This window comes from Hemicordylus capensis, chromosome 3 (assembly GCF_027244095.1).
Source record: "Hemicordylus capensis ecotype Gifberg chromosome 3, rHemCap1.1.pri, whole genome shotgun sequence".
NCBI classification, from domain to species: Eukaryota; Metazoa; Chordata; class Lepidosauria; order Squamata; family Cordylidae; genus Hemicordylus; species Hemicordylus capensis.
In genome coordinates this window covers 292519874-292535992 of record NC_069659.1, presented here as the reverse complement: position 1 = coordinate 292535992, position 16119 = coordinate 292519874, and the positions used below count along the sequence as shown (strand labels likewise).

The window sequence follows — 16119 nt, the reverse complement described above, 5'->3', positions numbered from 1 at the left end:
GAACTGTATCCCACTCCCTTTGTCTGCTGAGCCAGCAGCTGTGGAACTGGTGTATAGATCAAAACATATTCCCGATTGCAATACACATCAAAGGAGAGGACAATGTGCAGACGTACGAGCTCAGTCGGACGCTGCTGAAGAACCAGCATCATGAGTGGGAACTGAGAACAATCTATCTAACAGAGGTATTTGACAAGTGGGGCTGGCCAGCAATAGACTTGTTTGCAACTGCTGCAAACAGAAAATGTTAGAGATACTGCTCACGTGCAGGGCACAGCAGGGGCAATGCATTCCAAAATCAATGGAACAGAGGCCTGCTTTACCTTTTTCCGCCACATCCACTAATAACGCGAGTAGTATCGCAGATTATCAGGGATGCCACAAAGGGGATATTGATAACACCTTGGTGGCCGAGGCAATCATGGTTTGCTCCCTTGCTGAGACTCGCAGGCAGAAATTACCACGGGTTCCCAAATTGCCCAGATTTGCTGAGCCAAGGCAACGGAATGATCCTGCATTCACGAATAGAAATGTTGAAGCTAACAGTGTGGCGCATCAACTATTAGACAAGATCTTGCTAAATAAAAGAAGGCGCTGCTACAGCAGCAAGTGGAAGAGGTTCAAGCTGTACGCCAAAAGGAAGGGTTTCTTTCTGAGAAAGGTTACGGTACGGCAACTCCTCCTCTATATGACAACGCTCAAAATGGGAGGATTGGCAAATACATCTCTCAAGGTCCACTTCGCAGCTATATCATCAGAGCACAGGGGATGGTATGGTGCAACCGTTTTTCCCCATCTGGACTGCAAGAAATTCCTCAAGGGCTTAAACAATTTTTACCTGCCTGTTAGAAAACCAATACAACAGTGGGGTTTGTCTTTGGTGCTGAACGCTCTAACGAAACAGCCATTTGAACCACTGGCAGAGGCCTCTTTGCAGGTAGTGATGCTAAAAACAGTGTTCTTAGTGGCAATTACGACAGCCCACAGTGTGAGTGAGCTTGTAGCTTTAAGAGCGGATTATCCTTGGGCTCAGTTTTTCCTGCACAAAGTGATAATGTGGCTTGATCTGGGCTTCAGGCCAAAAAAAATATCAGAATTCCACCTAAATGAGGATATAGTGCTACTGACTTTCTTCCAGAATCCAGACTCACCATTGGGAAAGGCTATGCACTCTTTGGATGTGCGACATTCGCTACTGTACTACCTAAGTGCAACAAGGGCCAGCCGTAAGACAAGGAAGCTTTTTATGCTGTCTAAGGGGAGGTCCAGGGGAAAGCTGGTCTCAAGGCAGAGGTTATCCCGATGGATTGTTCAAGTGATTAAGCTAGCCTATACAGCTCAAGGGAATGCACCACCTATAGGCATTAAGGCACATTCCACAAGGCCGTATGTGTCTTCAGCTGCAAATTTAGCAGGCATACCGATGGCAGAAATCTTCAAGGCAGCAACATTGTCCTCGTACCAGCTGTTCATAAAGCACTACACCATTGATCTATGTCTAACTGCAGAGGCATCTTTTGGTTGGAGTGTCTTAAACGAGTTCTGCCTTGAGGCTTGCGTTAACTGGATGCACCACCAGAACGGAAGCTGGCTAATCACCCATTCTGTATGAATGCAGCGATCCAGATAAACAGGTTGCTCACTTGTAACATATGATCTGGAGATGGTCCGTTGTATTCATAAAATCTGCCTGGACCTCCCCGCAATGTTAATGAACTGTAAGGAAAGAGAAAACCCAGAATGCATAGATCATCAACAGGCAGTTGGAGGCGGCTCAAGGAGTTAGTCAATCTGTCCGCGAGGTCCCTGCGCGGTGCGGAACCCATTCCTTATGACTACAGTGGATCACCTCCAGATCATCTCTTACAGGTGAGCAACCTGTTTTTTTGAGGTTTTCTCAGCACTGAGTACAATATTATGTGCTATTGCTGCTATAAATATCTGTGTTTGCTGTACCTCAGATCGACAAAGGCAGAACTTGGGTGCCTGCCTTCCTTGAGTAGTGGTTTGGTTTGTCTGTGAGTGTTGTGGCGAGAAATGGACATTGGAAGCAGAGAGGGAGAGAAATATTTCTTGGTGATCGCTGTGATGAGCTCCATGACTGGCTTTGAGATTAACTTGTGCTTTATTCACTTGTGTGCTCTGCAGTCTGCATTGCAAGGTGTAGTCAGTCAAAATGTGCTGAAGTTTCTCTAGTTGAGCTTATGGCTATGCTTGTTGCTAAGTAATGGTGCTGCTGTGGCAACTGTTGCAATGGTAGGCAGTAACATAAGGAGTCATAATTGTGTGTGAGAGCGCAATTTGTTCCAGTGATGTTACTGCAGTGTAGGCACTGTGGCTGGCAATGGATTCTGGGTTAGAGATTCTTTTTTGGGCCATTTTTGGACTGTGTTTGAAACGTGTGTTCTGTTTTGAGAGGGACAGATTCCCTTTTACTGTGTGCTTCTGCAGTGTTTTTCAAGGCAGGGTTGCAAAATGCATTGTAAATTGCAGTGCAAAACTTGTGTGTGTACTCTGTGGGAGTATCTTGTTCCAGCCATAGGGAACAGTGGGGAAGTTCAAAATACCCCATAGTTCCCCATGAGTAGTTTTAGGGATACCAAAGTGGGTTGTATGATAGGGCATGATGGGTGCTACCTACCACCCAACCCTCAAAAGATATGGGCAAATGGACAATTTTAAACATATTTATAACGCTTTCCTCATAGGATCCTTGAGGGTTTGGGGGAAAGGTTAAAAACTGGTTAAAAATCACCTGATTGCTCATTCCGTTTGTTAGCATCCAGATTTGATTTACTCCCATGCACTCTTCACGGGACTGTCCTTGAAGACAGTTCAGAATGCTGCTGCGAGGATGCTTGTGTGTGCCAATTGCTTCACAAATATTATACCCATTTTGCAGCAGTTTCACTGGCTACTAGTTCACTTCCAGGCTAGACTCAAAGTGCTGGTCTTGACTTGTAAAGCCTACATGACCTGGAACCAGGGTATCTGTTGGACTACATCTGTCCATATGAACCTGCAGGGCCCTCAGTTATACATCTTGGGCTCTGTTCGTGGCCCCACCATTGTCTGAGATCTGGTTGGCAGGAACCAGAGATGGGGCCTTTTCAGTTGTGACCCCTGAACTTTGGAATGCCCTCCCAGACAACTTGACCGTGTCGCCTCCCTAAAAAAAACACTTGAAGACCCATCTTTACAGAGGCATTTTGTTTTATTTCTTGTAGGTTTTTCATTTGTAATTATTTTTAATTGGGTCTTGTGTTTAACTGGAATAAGCAGTTCCAGTTCTAGTATACCGCCTAGCAATGTATATATCAGGCGATATGATAGATAGATAACTGAATTGTATTAATTATATATTTTATTAGTTTTATTGTCTTTGTGAGTCATCCTGTGCAGAATTACACTGGAGGGGTGGGACACATATTTTAAATAAAATCAATACTCCTCTCCTTATGGTGTAGTCTAGGAAGAGAAAGAAAATAGGGAAGTGCATGAATTTAGCAGGACAGCTTAGTGCTCCTGGTAGTTAGCTCATGATAACTGGGCAAAGTGATGGCTCTCTTACAGTTTGCAGGAGCAGGGGTGGAGCTATAATTGGGTGGACACATTCAAAGAACACAAGCCACCTTGCTCCTGGGAGCTGCCTGTCTCACCCCTCGCCTTAGTTCCAGCCAGCCTCTCACCTCATCACTCAGTCACAGTCAGCACTTTGTTGCCAGCTGGGTGCTTTTTTGTGTCTCCCTCTCCAAGTGAGGGGGAGAGAACAAAACTGGCAATGAAGCATTGGCGTCATTGGCTGGCAATGAAGCACTGGCTAAGAATGAGCTGCAGAAGCCCACATGGACCTTTCCGCATGCTGGCCACGCCCTCTGTGTGCGAGCTCACATGGAGGGAGCATAGCCAGCTCCTCTGCAGGTGCTCCATTGCAACCTGGATGGGTTTCCCTCCCACTATCTCAGAGCGAGAGAAAGAAAAAGAAAACACCCAGCCAGCAACAAAGCACTAGCTAAGAATGAGCTGCAGAGGTCCATGCAGGCCCTTGCAGGTACTGGCTCTGCCCCCTGCATGTGATGTGTCACACAAGGGAGTGGCTGGTGCATGCACACAAAGAATCTGCCCACGGGGCTGTGGGATAGGTGGATGAACAAAGGCCACTTTCCCCTAGCTATGCCCCTGAGTAGGGGGATAACTACTCTCCTTGTTCAATCCAGCATAGTGTCTGGCTATTGCTGAGGTGTCCCTTACGTTTCTCTTTAAATTATGAGCCCCTGTGGGACAAGAAGCCTTTCTCTTGTTCCTTTTGCCACATAAGCTGCTTTGAAAACCCTATATTGAATAGCAATATAGTAGAGCAGGAAATGGTTGCTGTGGGAGAAGGACAATAAGACGCCACACCTTCCAGTCAAAGAAGAGAGTCAGTGTCTGAGACCTTGACAGTCGATGCATTTCTAAGCTTTGCAACAAAAGCTGAGATTATCAGAATGCCAAACTGTGTCTAAATAATAGACCTCACACTTGCATGCTGTGGATAAAGCTCAGAATAGGTGCTGATTATATAATGACAACTGTAGGATTTCTGACATCTTGATGAATCCAGACTTGGACATTATAGTGAAATCTAAAGTATGATCTAGATTTAATTCACTCCAATTTTCAGAAATATATCTTTGGGCTGGTGTAGGCTCTCTAGTAAACTATTGTCTTACTATGATGTGGATACATTAAACTTGGCAGTAAATTAACTTTTTGATATTTTTATTATAGCCTTACTTACATGTGCAGAGCTGGAGCAATCCGCACTGATGATACCTGCATTGTGTTAAAGGTAAGTTGGTTTAAAATACCACATCAGTGTACACAATACAGAGAATAGTTACCAAAATGCAAACTGTGGTGTGCACTCTCATTAAAACCAATGTCTCTACTAGAGATTTAGAAAGCGGCTAATAAAACCGTTCCCAGTGATGGTGGTGGTTAGGAATTGCCAGTTATAAGTTTGAAGGATGCTCTCTTCACTCGCAATTTCCATTGGGTTGTCTTGCTTATATTGCTGTAGTTTATACATTTGTTCTGTGTGAAGAGTCCTTTGGAATTGATTTAGGGGTTACTGTTTGTGCATAATGTGGGGATTTTGCTTCAGGAATAGGTTTTGTCAGAAAATGAGTGCCATGAAATCAATAGATGTGAATAAGGAATGTATTTTTGAACAGTTTCACTAAACAGTTGTCTTGGGTGGGAGATAATCCCTGTCTTGGAAATTGGATAGCTTTGGAGTCAGGCTGAGCATAGACTGGAATCTGGATGGAATGAGGGGCAACCTGGAATGCAGTTGGTGTTGCTCAGTGACAGGAGTAGGATATATCTTTGTCTTTTGGAGGAGTTGCAGGTATTGATTTGCTCTTAAAGTGGGTGGGAGCGGACGGTAGGACACAGACTTCTCTCTTTTCTCTGGAGAATTTTAGTCCCTTTCCAATAGCTACTTGGCTAAGTCCCAAAATACGATCAAGTATTCCTGCTCTTCTGCATTTTAGTTGCAGATTTTGTAGCCCAGAGAGGAAAAGTAGTATTACTGTATGTATCAGACTGACGGGAGTGCAGTTAAAATTCCTTGCTTAACATACTGCGTTAATAGAAAGATCCCTCCCCTTCACATCTCGGCAGGTCATCACTTGGCTTCCTGTTCTGGTATAAATTCCTGTTTTTATCTAGATGTTCTTGATTCCATTTACTAGTTTACGTAGTCTTAAAGCACTCAGTCATCTAGATCTTGACTTTGTGAAGTTTGGCCTGGCCTCCATGTAGAAGGGATTACTCCTTGTTCCATCTAGTCTGTGTTTGCTTTGTTAAAGGGTACCGAATGGTATGTGGACTGCTTCATATCCCTTCCCTTTTGGAGCAAGGTGATAGAGCGTGTGGTGGCATCCCAGCTGCAGAGGATTTTGGATGATACAGATTATCTAGACCCCTTTAATCCTGGCTTCTGTCCTGGATATGGGACTTAGTTGCCCTAGTGGATGACCTACGCCCGGAATTTGATGGATTTGATTTGAGGGAGTGCATCCCTATTGGTTCTGCTGGACCTCTCAGTGGCATTCAATACCATCGACCATAGTATCCTTCTGGGGTCGCCTCTTGGGTATGGGGATTGTAGATATTGCTTTGGAGTGGCTTCGGTCCTTTCTTGGGGTGGTCCAGAAGGTGGTGCTTGAGGACTACGGTCCCACAGGGTTCGGTTTTGTTCCCCATGCTGTTCAACTTCTACATGAAATTGCTGGGAAAGGTCGTCCGAGGACTTGGACTAAGTTGTCAGCAGTATGCAGACGACACTCAGCTCTGTCTCTCCTGGCCACCTGATCCTAGGGCAGCAGTGGATTACCTGAATCAGGGACTGGAGGCAGTGATGTGGGCTAATAAACTGAGATTGAATCCAGACAAGATGGAGGTGCTGTTCGTCAGTAGGAGAGGCAGTTGGGATGAGGTGATTCAACCAGTTCTGGATGGGGTTGCACTCCCCTTGTGGAGTGCCCCTGGGGTTGCAATCCCCAGGTGTGCTGCTTGGGGGTGTTGCTGGACCCAGCTCTGCTTTTGGAAGCTCAGGTGGGGGCAGTGGCCAGAGGTGCCTTTGCATAGCTTTGGTTAGTGCACCAGCTGTGTCCCTTCCTCGAAAAGGCAGATCGGGCCACAGTTACCCATGCCTTAGTCACGTCACGGCTGGATTACTGTAACATGCTCTACTGGGGGCTGCCCTTGAAGAATATTTGGAAACTGCAGGTAGTGCAAAATGTGGCAGCTAGGATAGTAACCAGAGCTGCCCGCTGGGATCATATTACACTCATTTTGAAAGACCTGCATTGGCTGCCAATTTGTTTCTGGGTCCAATTCAAGGTGCTGGTTTTGACCTTTAAAGCCCTTAACAGTTTGGGCCCTGGATACCTGAGGGACCATCTGTTCCCAAAGGTTTCTGCCCGTGTGATGAGGGCCAGAAGGAGGGGACTCTGCTCTGTGTGCCAACAATGAGGGAAGCTCTGACAGGGCTTTCTAAGTTATTGCCTCCAGGCTTTGGAATGCTCTCCCAGTGGGCATCTGCTTCTCAGTCTCCATTACAGTTTTTAGAAAGCAAGTTAAATCTTGTTTTTTTACCTAGGCTTTTATGAGTGCTGTTTTTGTTGCTGCTGCTTTGTATTTTACGGTTTTATTGTGCATGTTTTTTAAACATTTAATTAGATTTGTATTTTCATATTCCAATTTAATATTTTTATTGTGTAACTTTTATAGTTTTATATTGTGTTAAATGATTTGTAAACTGCCTTGAGATTGTTTTAATGAGGCAATATAAAAATGTAATGATAAATAAATATTCTGGACTGGCAGCGCTTGTGACAACTGCCAAAAAGGAAGTTTTGCAGACTAGCAGTTTTTGTTGTCAGTTATTTTTTGTTCTATGATAATGCTAATTCAGTCTGTGTTTAAATTATGAAGTTGTACTGGCTTCAATTCAAAGAAATCTTGTTTGTTTATTTGAAATATTTATATCCCGCCCCTCCAGTACACTACTGCTCAGGGCGACTCACAGCAACAAAATAGATACAATGTAAAATAAAAGTAATAAAATTAAACCAAATTAAGTAAACGAGTTAAAAGTCAGGCTAAAGCCACAATCAGAATTAAGTTTCAAATTAAAAGTTATTTTAAAAGCTAATCATTGAGAATTATAAAAACTAAAGAACCTACCACATATAACTAAAGCCTGTTTAAAAAGATGTGTTTTTAGTTGTTTTTAAAAAACACTGAGGGAAGAAGCATGGTGAAGCTCTTCAGGGAGGGTGTTCCAAAGCTGAGGGGCCACAACCGAAAAGGCCCTGTCTCTAGTCCCAGCCAACCAGATCTCTGTTAGTGGCGGAGCTATGAGCAGGGCCTGTGAAGATGAGCGGAGGGCCCTGCAGGTTCATATGGGCGAATGCAGTCCAACAGGTACCTCAGCCCCAAGCCGTGTAGAGCTTTAAAGGTTAAGACCAGCACCTTGAATCTAGCCTGAAAGCGGACTGGTAACCAATGAAGCTGCCGCAGGATGGGTGTGATAGTTATGAAGTGTGATAGTTGTGAAGCCCATGAGCGTCCTTGCAGCAGCATTCTGGACCGGCTGAAGCTTCTGAACCACCTTCGAGGGCAGCTCCATGTAGAGCACATTGCAGTAGTCCAATCTGGGTGTTACCAAAGCATGAGTGGCAAATCTTGGCAAGTCTAATTAGACGTTGGCTTGGCAAAGTTCTGTGCAGGCATCATAGCTGCATATCATTTCTTAACATTTGTACAAGTTGTCATTATCATAAATGTCTGTAGCAATGGATGCTTTACAAGTGTTACCATTTGTACAGACGTTTATGTAAACCTTTGAAAGGCATTTGATTAGGAAATGTTGCTTTTTAAAAATGCTTTCCAAATGGCAAATCTAACAAACTTCCAAAGAGATCTACAAATACATTATTTGAAAAATTAATTATAATTTTTGTACCCTCTAGACGCTACCGTGTTTGGTACGGATGTGTAGTAAGGAGAGACTACTAGAGGAGCGAGTAGATGGAGCAGAGACTCTTGCCTATTTGATTGAAACAGATGTTGAACTACAAAGAATTGCCAGTATTACTGATCACCTTATTGCAATGCTTGCAGACTACTTCAAATATCCCAGTTCAGTGAGTGCCATCACTGATATTAAAAGGGTAGGTTTTCTCAGCAAACAAAAGCACATGAACAAAATGGTTAAAGTATAAATATGCATGAGTTAATGTGTCTTACTAAACTTCTAGATCCAATACCTAGATCTAAATGGAAGTTTTGATGAGACCTGCAGTGATGCAGCTTTTGCAGCTCAAGACTTCCTTTAAAAAACAACAAACCTTTAGTGCCAATCTACATATACCATTTTGGCTCAAACTTGAATGAGATGGAAATTCTAGAAAACAAAGACAGAATATCTAGCTGACATATGGGGCATTTAGGGCATTTAGTAATTACATTAGTAGTAATTACATTGGGAACAAAGAGTCTCATCCTCAGTCCTCTGGATAGTGTGTCCAACTGTACTTTAAAAAAAATCTTAAGAATATAAGAAAAGCCTTGCTGGATCAGGTCCAAGGCCTATTTAGTCCAGCATCCTGTTTCACACAGTGACCCATCAGATGCCTCTGAGAAGCGCACAGGCAAATGGTGAGGGCATGCCCTCTCTCTTGCTGCTTTTGCTGTTGTTGGGTATTATCTTGGACAAGTTGCTTAAAAGCAGCAGTGTCATCTGCTTGTTTTACTCTTTGCACTTCATAAAGTAGGCAGAAAAACAACTAACAATTTATAAAATAATATGAATCTGATTATTTTTTATAGCTTGATCATGACTTAAAACATGCTCATGAACTGCGCCAGGCTGCATTCAAGCTCTATGCTGCACTTGGAGCGAATGATGAAGATATACGAAAAAAGGTGAGTCAGGGAATAAACGTAAACACAAAACTGGACCATTTACAACAAACTTTAAATATTCAAATGGGTAATCCAAAGTAGAGATAACTTTCTTTGCATTATGAAAATAATTATCCATGGCCTGCTGAAAAAATACAGGCTGACATCCTGACTAATGAAGCGCGGATGCAGCAGGAGGCTGGTCTTAATGCAGCCAGATGGCTTACCACTACCCCTGCAGGCTTGCAGGGGGAGGAGAGCCATTTTTGCTGATGTTCTCTGCCTGGATGTGATCTGTGTCTCCTGAAAATATGTCCTTGAGGGCTGTGTGACTCTCAGGGACATTTTTTTGAAGGTATCAAGCAGTTAAAGGCAGGGGCGATCAGCAGAAATTTCCCTCCTCCACAGGCAGTGTGGTAGTGGTCTCTGGCTGCAGGCATGCAAGCTTCTGTATGTTCTTGCTTCATTAGGAGTGTCAGTCACAGTTTTCTTTGCTGAAACAGTACACACTTTCTGTTTCATGTGTGTCCTTCATGTGTGAGTCTTAGGATATTGAGATACAAGACAGTGACTGATACTTCACACAGAGTAACACAGGCAGTTCTTAACTGCCCATGCTGCTGCGGGCATCACAATACCCACGATCTTGTGCAAAAGCATTCATGTGCTAATACATAAAATTGAGCAGTTGTATTTCTGCAGTGCTATGACCATTGGAAATCATGGCTGTAGTGTTGCAGAGGAACAACCTGCAATTTCTGTATTAGTGCAAGAGGGTTTTTTGTCCAACAAAGAGGGCCTTCTGTTAGGCACATGCAGCAGCATAGGCAGTTAAGAACCGTCCACATTACTCTGCATGGAATGTCAGCCAGCGTTTAAAAAAAAACAAAACTCAAATCATCACCTGCTGAAGTTCATGCATCACCTGCTGAAGTTCATGCACTACTGAACTTCCTTCCTTTATTTGGTCAGTCAGATCCTGAGTTGCTGATTTTCAGAAACTTGTGCAAAACAACTTTTTAGATTAGTTTGTGCTTGTGCTTCAGTGGCAATGACAAAGGCATCATTTCATACTGCACGGGAGAAGGCAATGGTAAGCCACTCCTGTATTTTACCAAGAAAACCACATGGATAGACAAAATGGAATGATTGTTGATGTAGTGTCGGATGATGGGCCCCTCAGGTCAGATGGTACTCAACGTGTTACTGAGGAAGAGCTGAGAATACCGATGGTGTTTTAAGATGTGGTTAGACTGAAGCCTTTTGGACATCTAGCAGCTAATATTGCCATGCAGGAAAAGAAAATACGAAGCTGCAAAGACAGAATTACAATGGGAAAATGGAACGTAAGAAGCATGAATATGGGAAAGCTTGACACAGTGAAAGATGAAATGAATCGACTACAGATTGACATCTTGGGCATCAGTGAATTACAATGGACTGGAATCGGACACTTTCAGTCAGAAAGTAATTCCGTTTACTACTCAGGACACGAAAACCAAAGAAGGAATGGTGTTGCTTTCATAGTCAAGAAGTATATAGCAGTGACAGTACTTGGGTACAGTGCGGTCAGTGACCAACTAATATCAATTAGATTTTGTGGACAACCCTTTAACATGACACTTCTTCAGGTCTATGCTCCAACAACTGATGCAGAATAAGAGAAAGTTGATGAGCTTTATGCTCAAGTTCAGTCTGAAATTGACAGAACATGCAAGCAAGATGTGATGCTGGTGGTTGGAGACTGGAATGCCAAAGTTGGAAAAGGTAAGGAGGAAAACACAGTCATCCTATATGGCCTAGGAAACAGAAACGAAGCAGGAGAATGACTTCTTAGTTTCTGCCAAGCCAATGATCTCTTCATTACTAACACATTCTTCAAACAACCAAAGCGGCGTCTATACACATAGACATCACCAGATGGAGTACACAGAAATCAAATTTATTACATTATTGTTGCAAGAAGGTGGAAGAGCTCAGTTGTAACAGCCAAGTAATGGCCTTGGACCGATTGTGGAACCGATCAGGAACTGCTCGTGTGCAAGTTCCAAGTCAAGCTAAAGCGGAAAAACAAAGCTATCCAGCTTCCATGATATGATCTTGAGAATGTACCCACCATTTTCAAGAAGAACATCAGGAACTGCTTTGAAGTTCTGAACCTCATTGATAGGGAACCAGAGGAACTGTGGAATGAAATCAAAGAAGTTGTTAAGGATGAATGTGAAAAGAGACTGCCAAAGACCAAGAAACAGAAGAAAGCAAAATGGATGTCAGAACAGATGGTGGAAATTGCCAAGTAGAGGAGAAAAGCCAAAGTCAAGAAAGATAAAGACCTCAGGAAGGAACATAATAGGGAATTTCAGAAAGCTGTTAGAAGAGACAAGGAGCAATACTACAATGACATCTGTAAAGACCTTGAAGATGGAAATAGACACGGAAAAACAAGGCAAGTTTCCCAAAAGTTCTCTGAACTCAGAGTGAAGTTCCAACCTCAAATTGGTATGTTAAGGGATGCCAAAGGACAGATAGTAACTGATTCAGAGAAGATCAAACAGAGATGGAAGGAGTATACTGAAAACCTGTACAGCAGGGACGTCAGCGTCCAAGATACTCTAGAACAGGGATTCTCAATGTTAGGTCCCCAGATGTTATTGGACTTCAACTCCCATAATCCCCAACCAAAGGCCACTGGGGCTGGGGATTATGGGGAGTTGAAGTCCAGTAACAGCTGGAGACCCAATGTTGAGAATCCTTGCTCTAGAAGATATTCCCTACTTGCAAGAAACTCTAGTATGGGAAGGCGAAGTTAGATCAGCACTCCAGTCATTACCAAGTCGGAAGGCTATAGGAATTGATGGAATAGCTACAGAAATATGGCAGGCAACAGAAGAAGTAGTAGTCAAGGCTCTAAGCAAACTATGCCAGCAAATTTGGAGAATGACACAGTGGCCAACAGATTGGAAGAGGTCAGTCTACATACGCATACCAAAGAAAGGAGACCTAACAGATTGCGCAAGCCATCGCACAATATCCTTAATTTCACATGCTAGCAAAATAATGCTCAGGATCATCCAACGCAAATTAGAGCCCTATGTGGAAAGGGAAATGCTGGATGTTCAAGCTGGTTTCAGAAAAGGCTGAGGAACAAGAAACATCATTGCTGATGCATGCTGGATAATTGAGAAAGCCAAAGAATACCAGAAAGAAGTCAATATGTGCTTTATTGACTACAGAAAAGCCTTTGATTGCGTCGACCATGGCAAGTTGTAGAATATCCTTAGGCAAATGGGAGTCCCAGAACATCTCATTGTTCTTATGAGAAACCTATACACAGGACAGGAAGCCACAGTCCAAACAGAACATGGTGAAACAGACTGGTACCAGATTGGCAAAGGAGTAAGGCAAGGCTTTGTACTTTCTCCTTCTTTATTCAATTTATATGCTAAACATATACTGAGAGAAGCTGGATTGGAAGAAGATGAGTGTGGTTTTAAAGTTGGAGGAAGAAAGATCAATAACCTGTGCTATGCTTGCTGATGACACCACTCTGATAGCTGAGAATGTGGATGATCTGCAAGCTCTAGTAATGAAGGTCAAGGAGCACAATGAAACAATGGGGCTACAATTAAATGTAAAGATGACTAAAATAATGACAATAGGTACAGCAACCAGCCTCAGAATTGACAATGAAGACATTGAAGTGGTGGATAGCTTCTGCCTTTTAGGATCAACCATCACCCGTCAAGGATCCAGCAGTCAAGAAATACGCTGCAGACTAGCACTTGGTAGGGTTGCAATGAAGGCCTTGGAAAGGATATTAGGATGTTGTGACGTGTCTGTTATCTACAAAGATTAGAATCGTTCGGACAGTGGTTTTTCCCATGACACTCTATTGATGCGAAAGCTGGACTTTGAAGTAGTAAGATAGTAAAAGCATTGACACTTCTGAACTTTGGTGCTGGAGATTTTTGAGGATACCATGGACAGCCATGAAAACAAACAAATGGATCGTAGAACAAATCAATTCAGAATTTTCACTCGGGGCACAAATGATCAGGCTCAAATTATCATACTTCGGACACATTATGCGAAGACCCAGCTCCCTTGAGAAGTCTTTAATGCTGGGAAATGTTGAAGGAAAGAGAAGAAGAGGACGACCAGCAGCAAGTTAGATGGACTTGATTATGACAGCAATGAATGCACGACTGAGAGACCTTAAAGGCCAAGTTGAAGACAGATCATCCTGGAGAGAATCTATCTGTGTGGTCTCTAAGAGTCGACACCAACTTGACGGCACTTAATCAATCAATCAGTCAGTACTAGGGATGTGCAAAAAATTTCGGGCACAGAACGATCTGTGCCCGAAACGAACAATTTCGGGTGATTCGGGGCCGAACCGAATCACCCCCGATGCCCCCCAAATTTTTTCGCGCATGAGCCGAATCACCCGAATTTCGGGCACAAAAAATTCGGGTGATTCGGTTCATGGTTGATTTTTGGCGATTTTTTAAAGTTTTAGTGACTTTGGGGCAGTTCGGGGGCATAGCATGGGATTTGGGCAAAAGGAGTGGGGTGGGGTGGTAGTGCCTAATGGGTGCAGGCTACCACCCCAATTTCAGGGGGATTGGGCAAAGGGCTGATTTTTGGTAAATTTCTGAAAATTTCATGTCTTTGGGGCAGATTGGGGCATATTGGGGCAGAAAGTGGGGGCTGGGGCAGAATAGTGGGGTGGGGTGGTAGTGCCTAATGAGTGCAGGCTACCACCCCAATTTCAGGGGGTTTGGACAAAGGGGTGATTTTTTGAGAATTTTTGAAATTTTGGTGACTTTGGGGCAGTTTGGGGGCAGAAAGTGGATCTGCCCCAAAATAGTGGGGTGGGGTGGTAGTGCCTCATGGGTGGAGGCTACCACACCAATTTCAGGGGGATTGGGCAGAGGGCTGATTTTTTGAGAATTTTTGAAGTTTGGGTGTCTTTGGGGCAGATTGGGGGCAGAAAGTGGATCTGCCCCAAAGGAGTGGGGTGGGCTGGTAGATAGTGCCTGATGGCTGGAGGCTACCACCCATCCCCAATTTAAGAGTGATTGGGCAGAGGGGTGAATTTATTTGTATGAGGTTTGTCTTCATAAGGTGAAGTGTGCTAAATTGATTACTTCCTCATATTATTCATAGTAAAGGAAAGTGTGAAAAAGTGAAAGTGGGGTCATGAGAGTTGTTTAATTGAAAAAAATCTCATTTGCTATGATAGAATGAGAATTCACACCTCAGGAAAAACTTCTGAGGTGTGAATTCTCATTCTATCATAGCAAATGAGATTTTTTTCAATTAAACAACTCTCATGACCCCACTTTCACTTTTTCACACTTTCCTTTACTATGAATAATATGAGGAAGTAATCAATTTAGCACACTTCACCTTATGAAGACAAACCTCATACAAATAAATTCACCATAATTCACCCCTCTGCCCAATCACTCTTAAATTGGGGATGGGTGGTAGCCTCCAGCCATCAGGCACTATCTACCAGCCCACCCCACTCCTTTGGGGCAGATCCACTTTCTGCCCCCAATCTGCCCCAAAGACACCCAAACTTCAAAAATTCTCAAAAAATCAGCCCTCTGCCCAATCCCCCTGAAATTGGTGTGGTAGCCTCCACCCATGAGGCACTACCACCCCACCCCACTATTTTGGGGCAGATCCACTTTCTGCCCCCAAACTGCCCCAAAGTCACCAAAATTTCAAAAATTCTCAAAAAATCACCCCTTTGTCCAAACCCCCTGAAATTGGGGTGGTAGCCTGCACTCATTAGGCACTACCACCCCACCCCACTATTCTGCCCCAGCCCCCACTTTCTGCCCCAATATGCCCCAATCTGCCCCAAAGACATGAAATTTTCAGAAATTTACCAAAAATCAGCCCTTTGCCCAATCCCCCTGAAATTGGGGTGGTAGCCTGCACCCATTAGGCACTACCACCCCACCCCACTCCTTTTGCCCAAATCCCATGCTATGCCCCCGAACTGCCCCAAAGTCACTAAAACTTTAAAAATTCACAAAAAATCAGGACTTTGCCCAATCCCCCTGAAATTGGGGTGGTAGACTCTACCCATTGGGCACTACCACCCCACCCCAAAATTTTGCCCCTGGGCCCCTTTTTACCCCCCCCAAATCGATTTGGATTCGGATTCGGATTAAATCCGAATCCGAACCGAATCAAGGGTGATTCGGGTGACCCAGATTCGGGCACAAAACTGAACGGGGGTGATTCGGCTCGGGCCCGAGCCGAATCACCCGAAAATCCGAATTGCACACCCCTAGTCAGTACATAGAGGCTTTGCTGTTCAGTGGTTGACATCCAAGCTAATGAAGCCAGGATGTAGCAGGAGACTTGCCCTGTTACTGCAGTGTACATGCGTGTGTGTATGTGTGTGTGCTGATGTTCTCTACTTATGAAAGTGCTCCATGCCTTTTGAAAATATGTCCCTGAGGGATATATTTTTATATCGCTTTAACAGGCAGAAACTTAGATGTGTAAGAATTGCTGTCTTGGCAACTAATTGCTTAGATGACATTAGCATTCTAAAGGAATGTTTCTAAATTATATTATGAAGTATCTTCATAATCGATGAAAGTGTGTTATAAGCATGTTTCAGTCTTTGTGGGA

The 16119-nt window shown here is 43.6% G+C and overlaps 1 protein-coding gene across 3 annotated transcripts in view; it reads left to right on the top strand.

Annotated features, from left to right (window-relative positions):
• The window catches only part of ARMC8 (armadillo repeat containing 8), a 126455-nt gene that overhangs the window by 81922 nt on the left and 28414 nt on the right, over nt 1-16119 (top strand). For all 3 annotated transcript variants that reach the window (XM_053313095.1, XM_053313094.1, XM_053313093.1), the window contains 3 exons: nt 4771-4831; nt 8526-8726; nt 9385-9480. In XM_053313095.1, coding sequence (XP_053169070.1) covers nt 4771-4831; nt 8526-8726; nt 9385-9480 — 358 coding nt within the window. The remainder of the gene's footprint in view (nt 1-4770; nt 4832-8525; nt 8727-9384; nt 9481-16119) is intronic.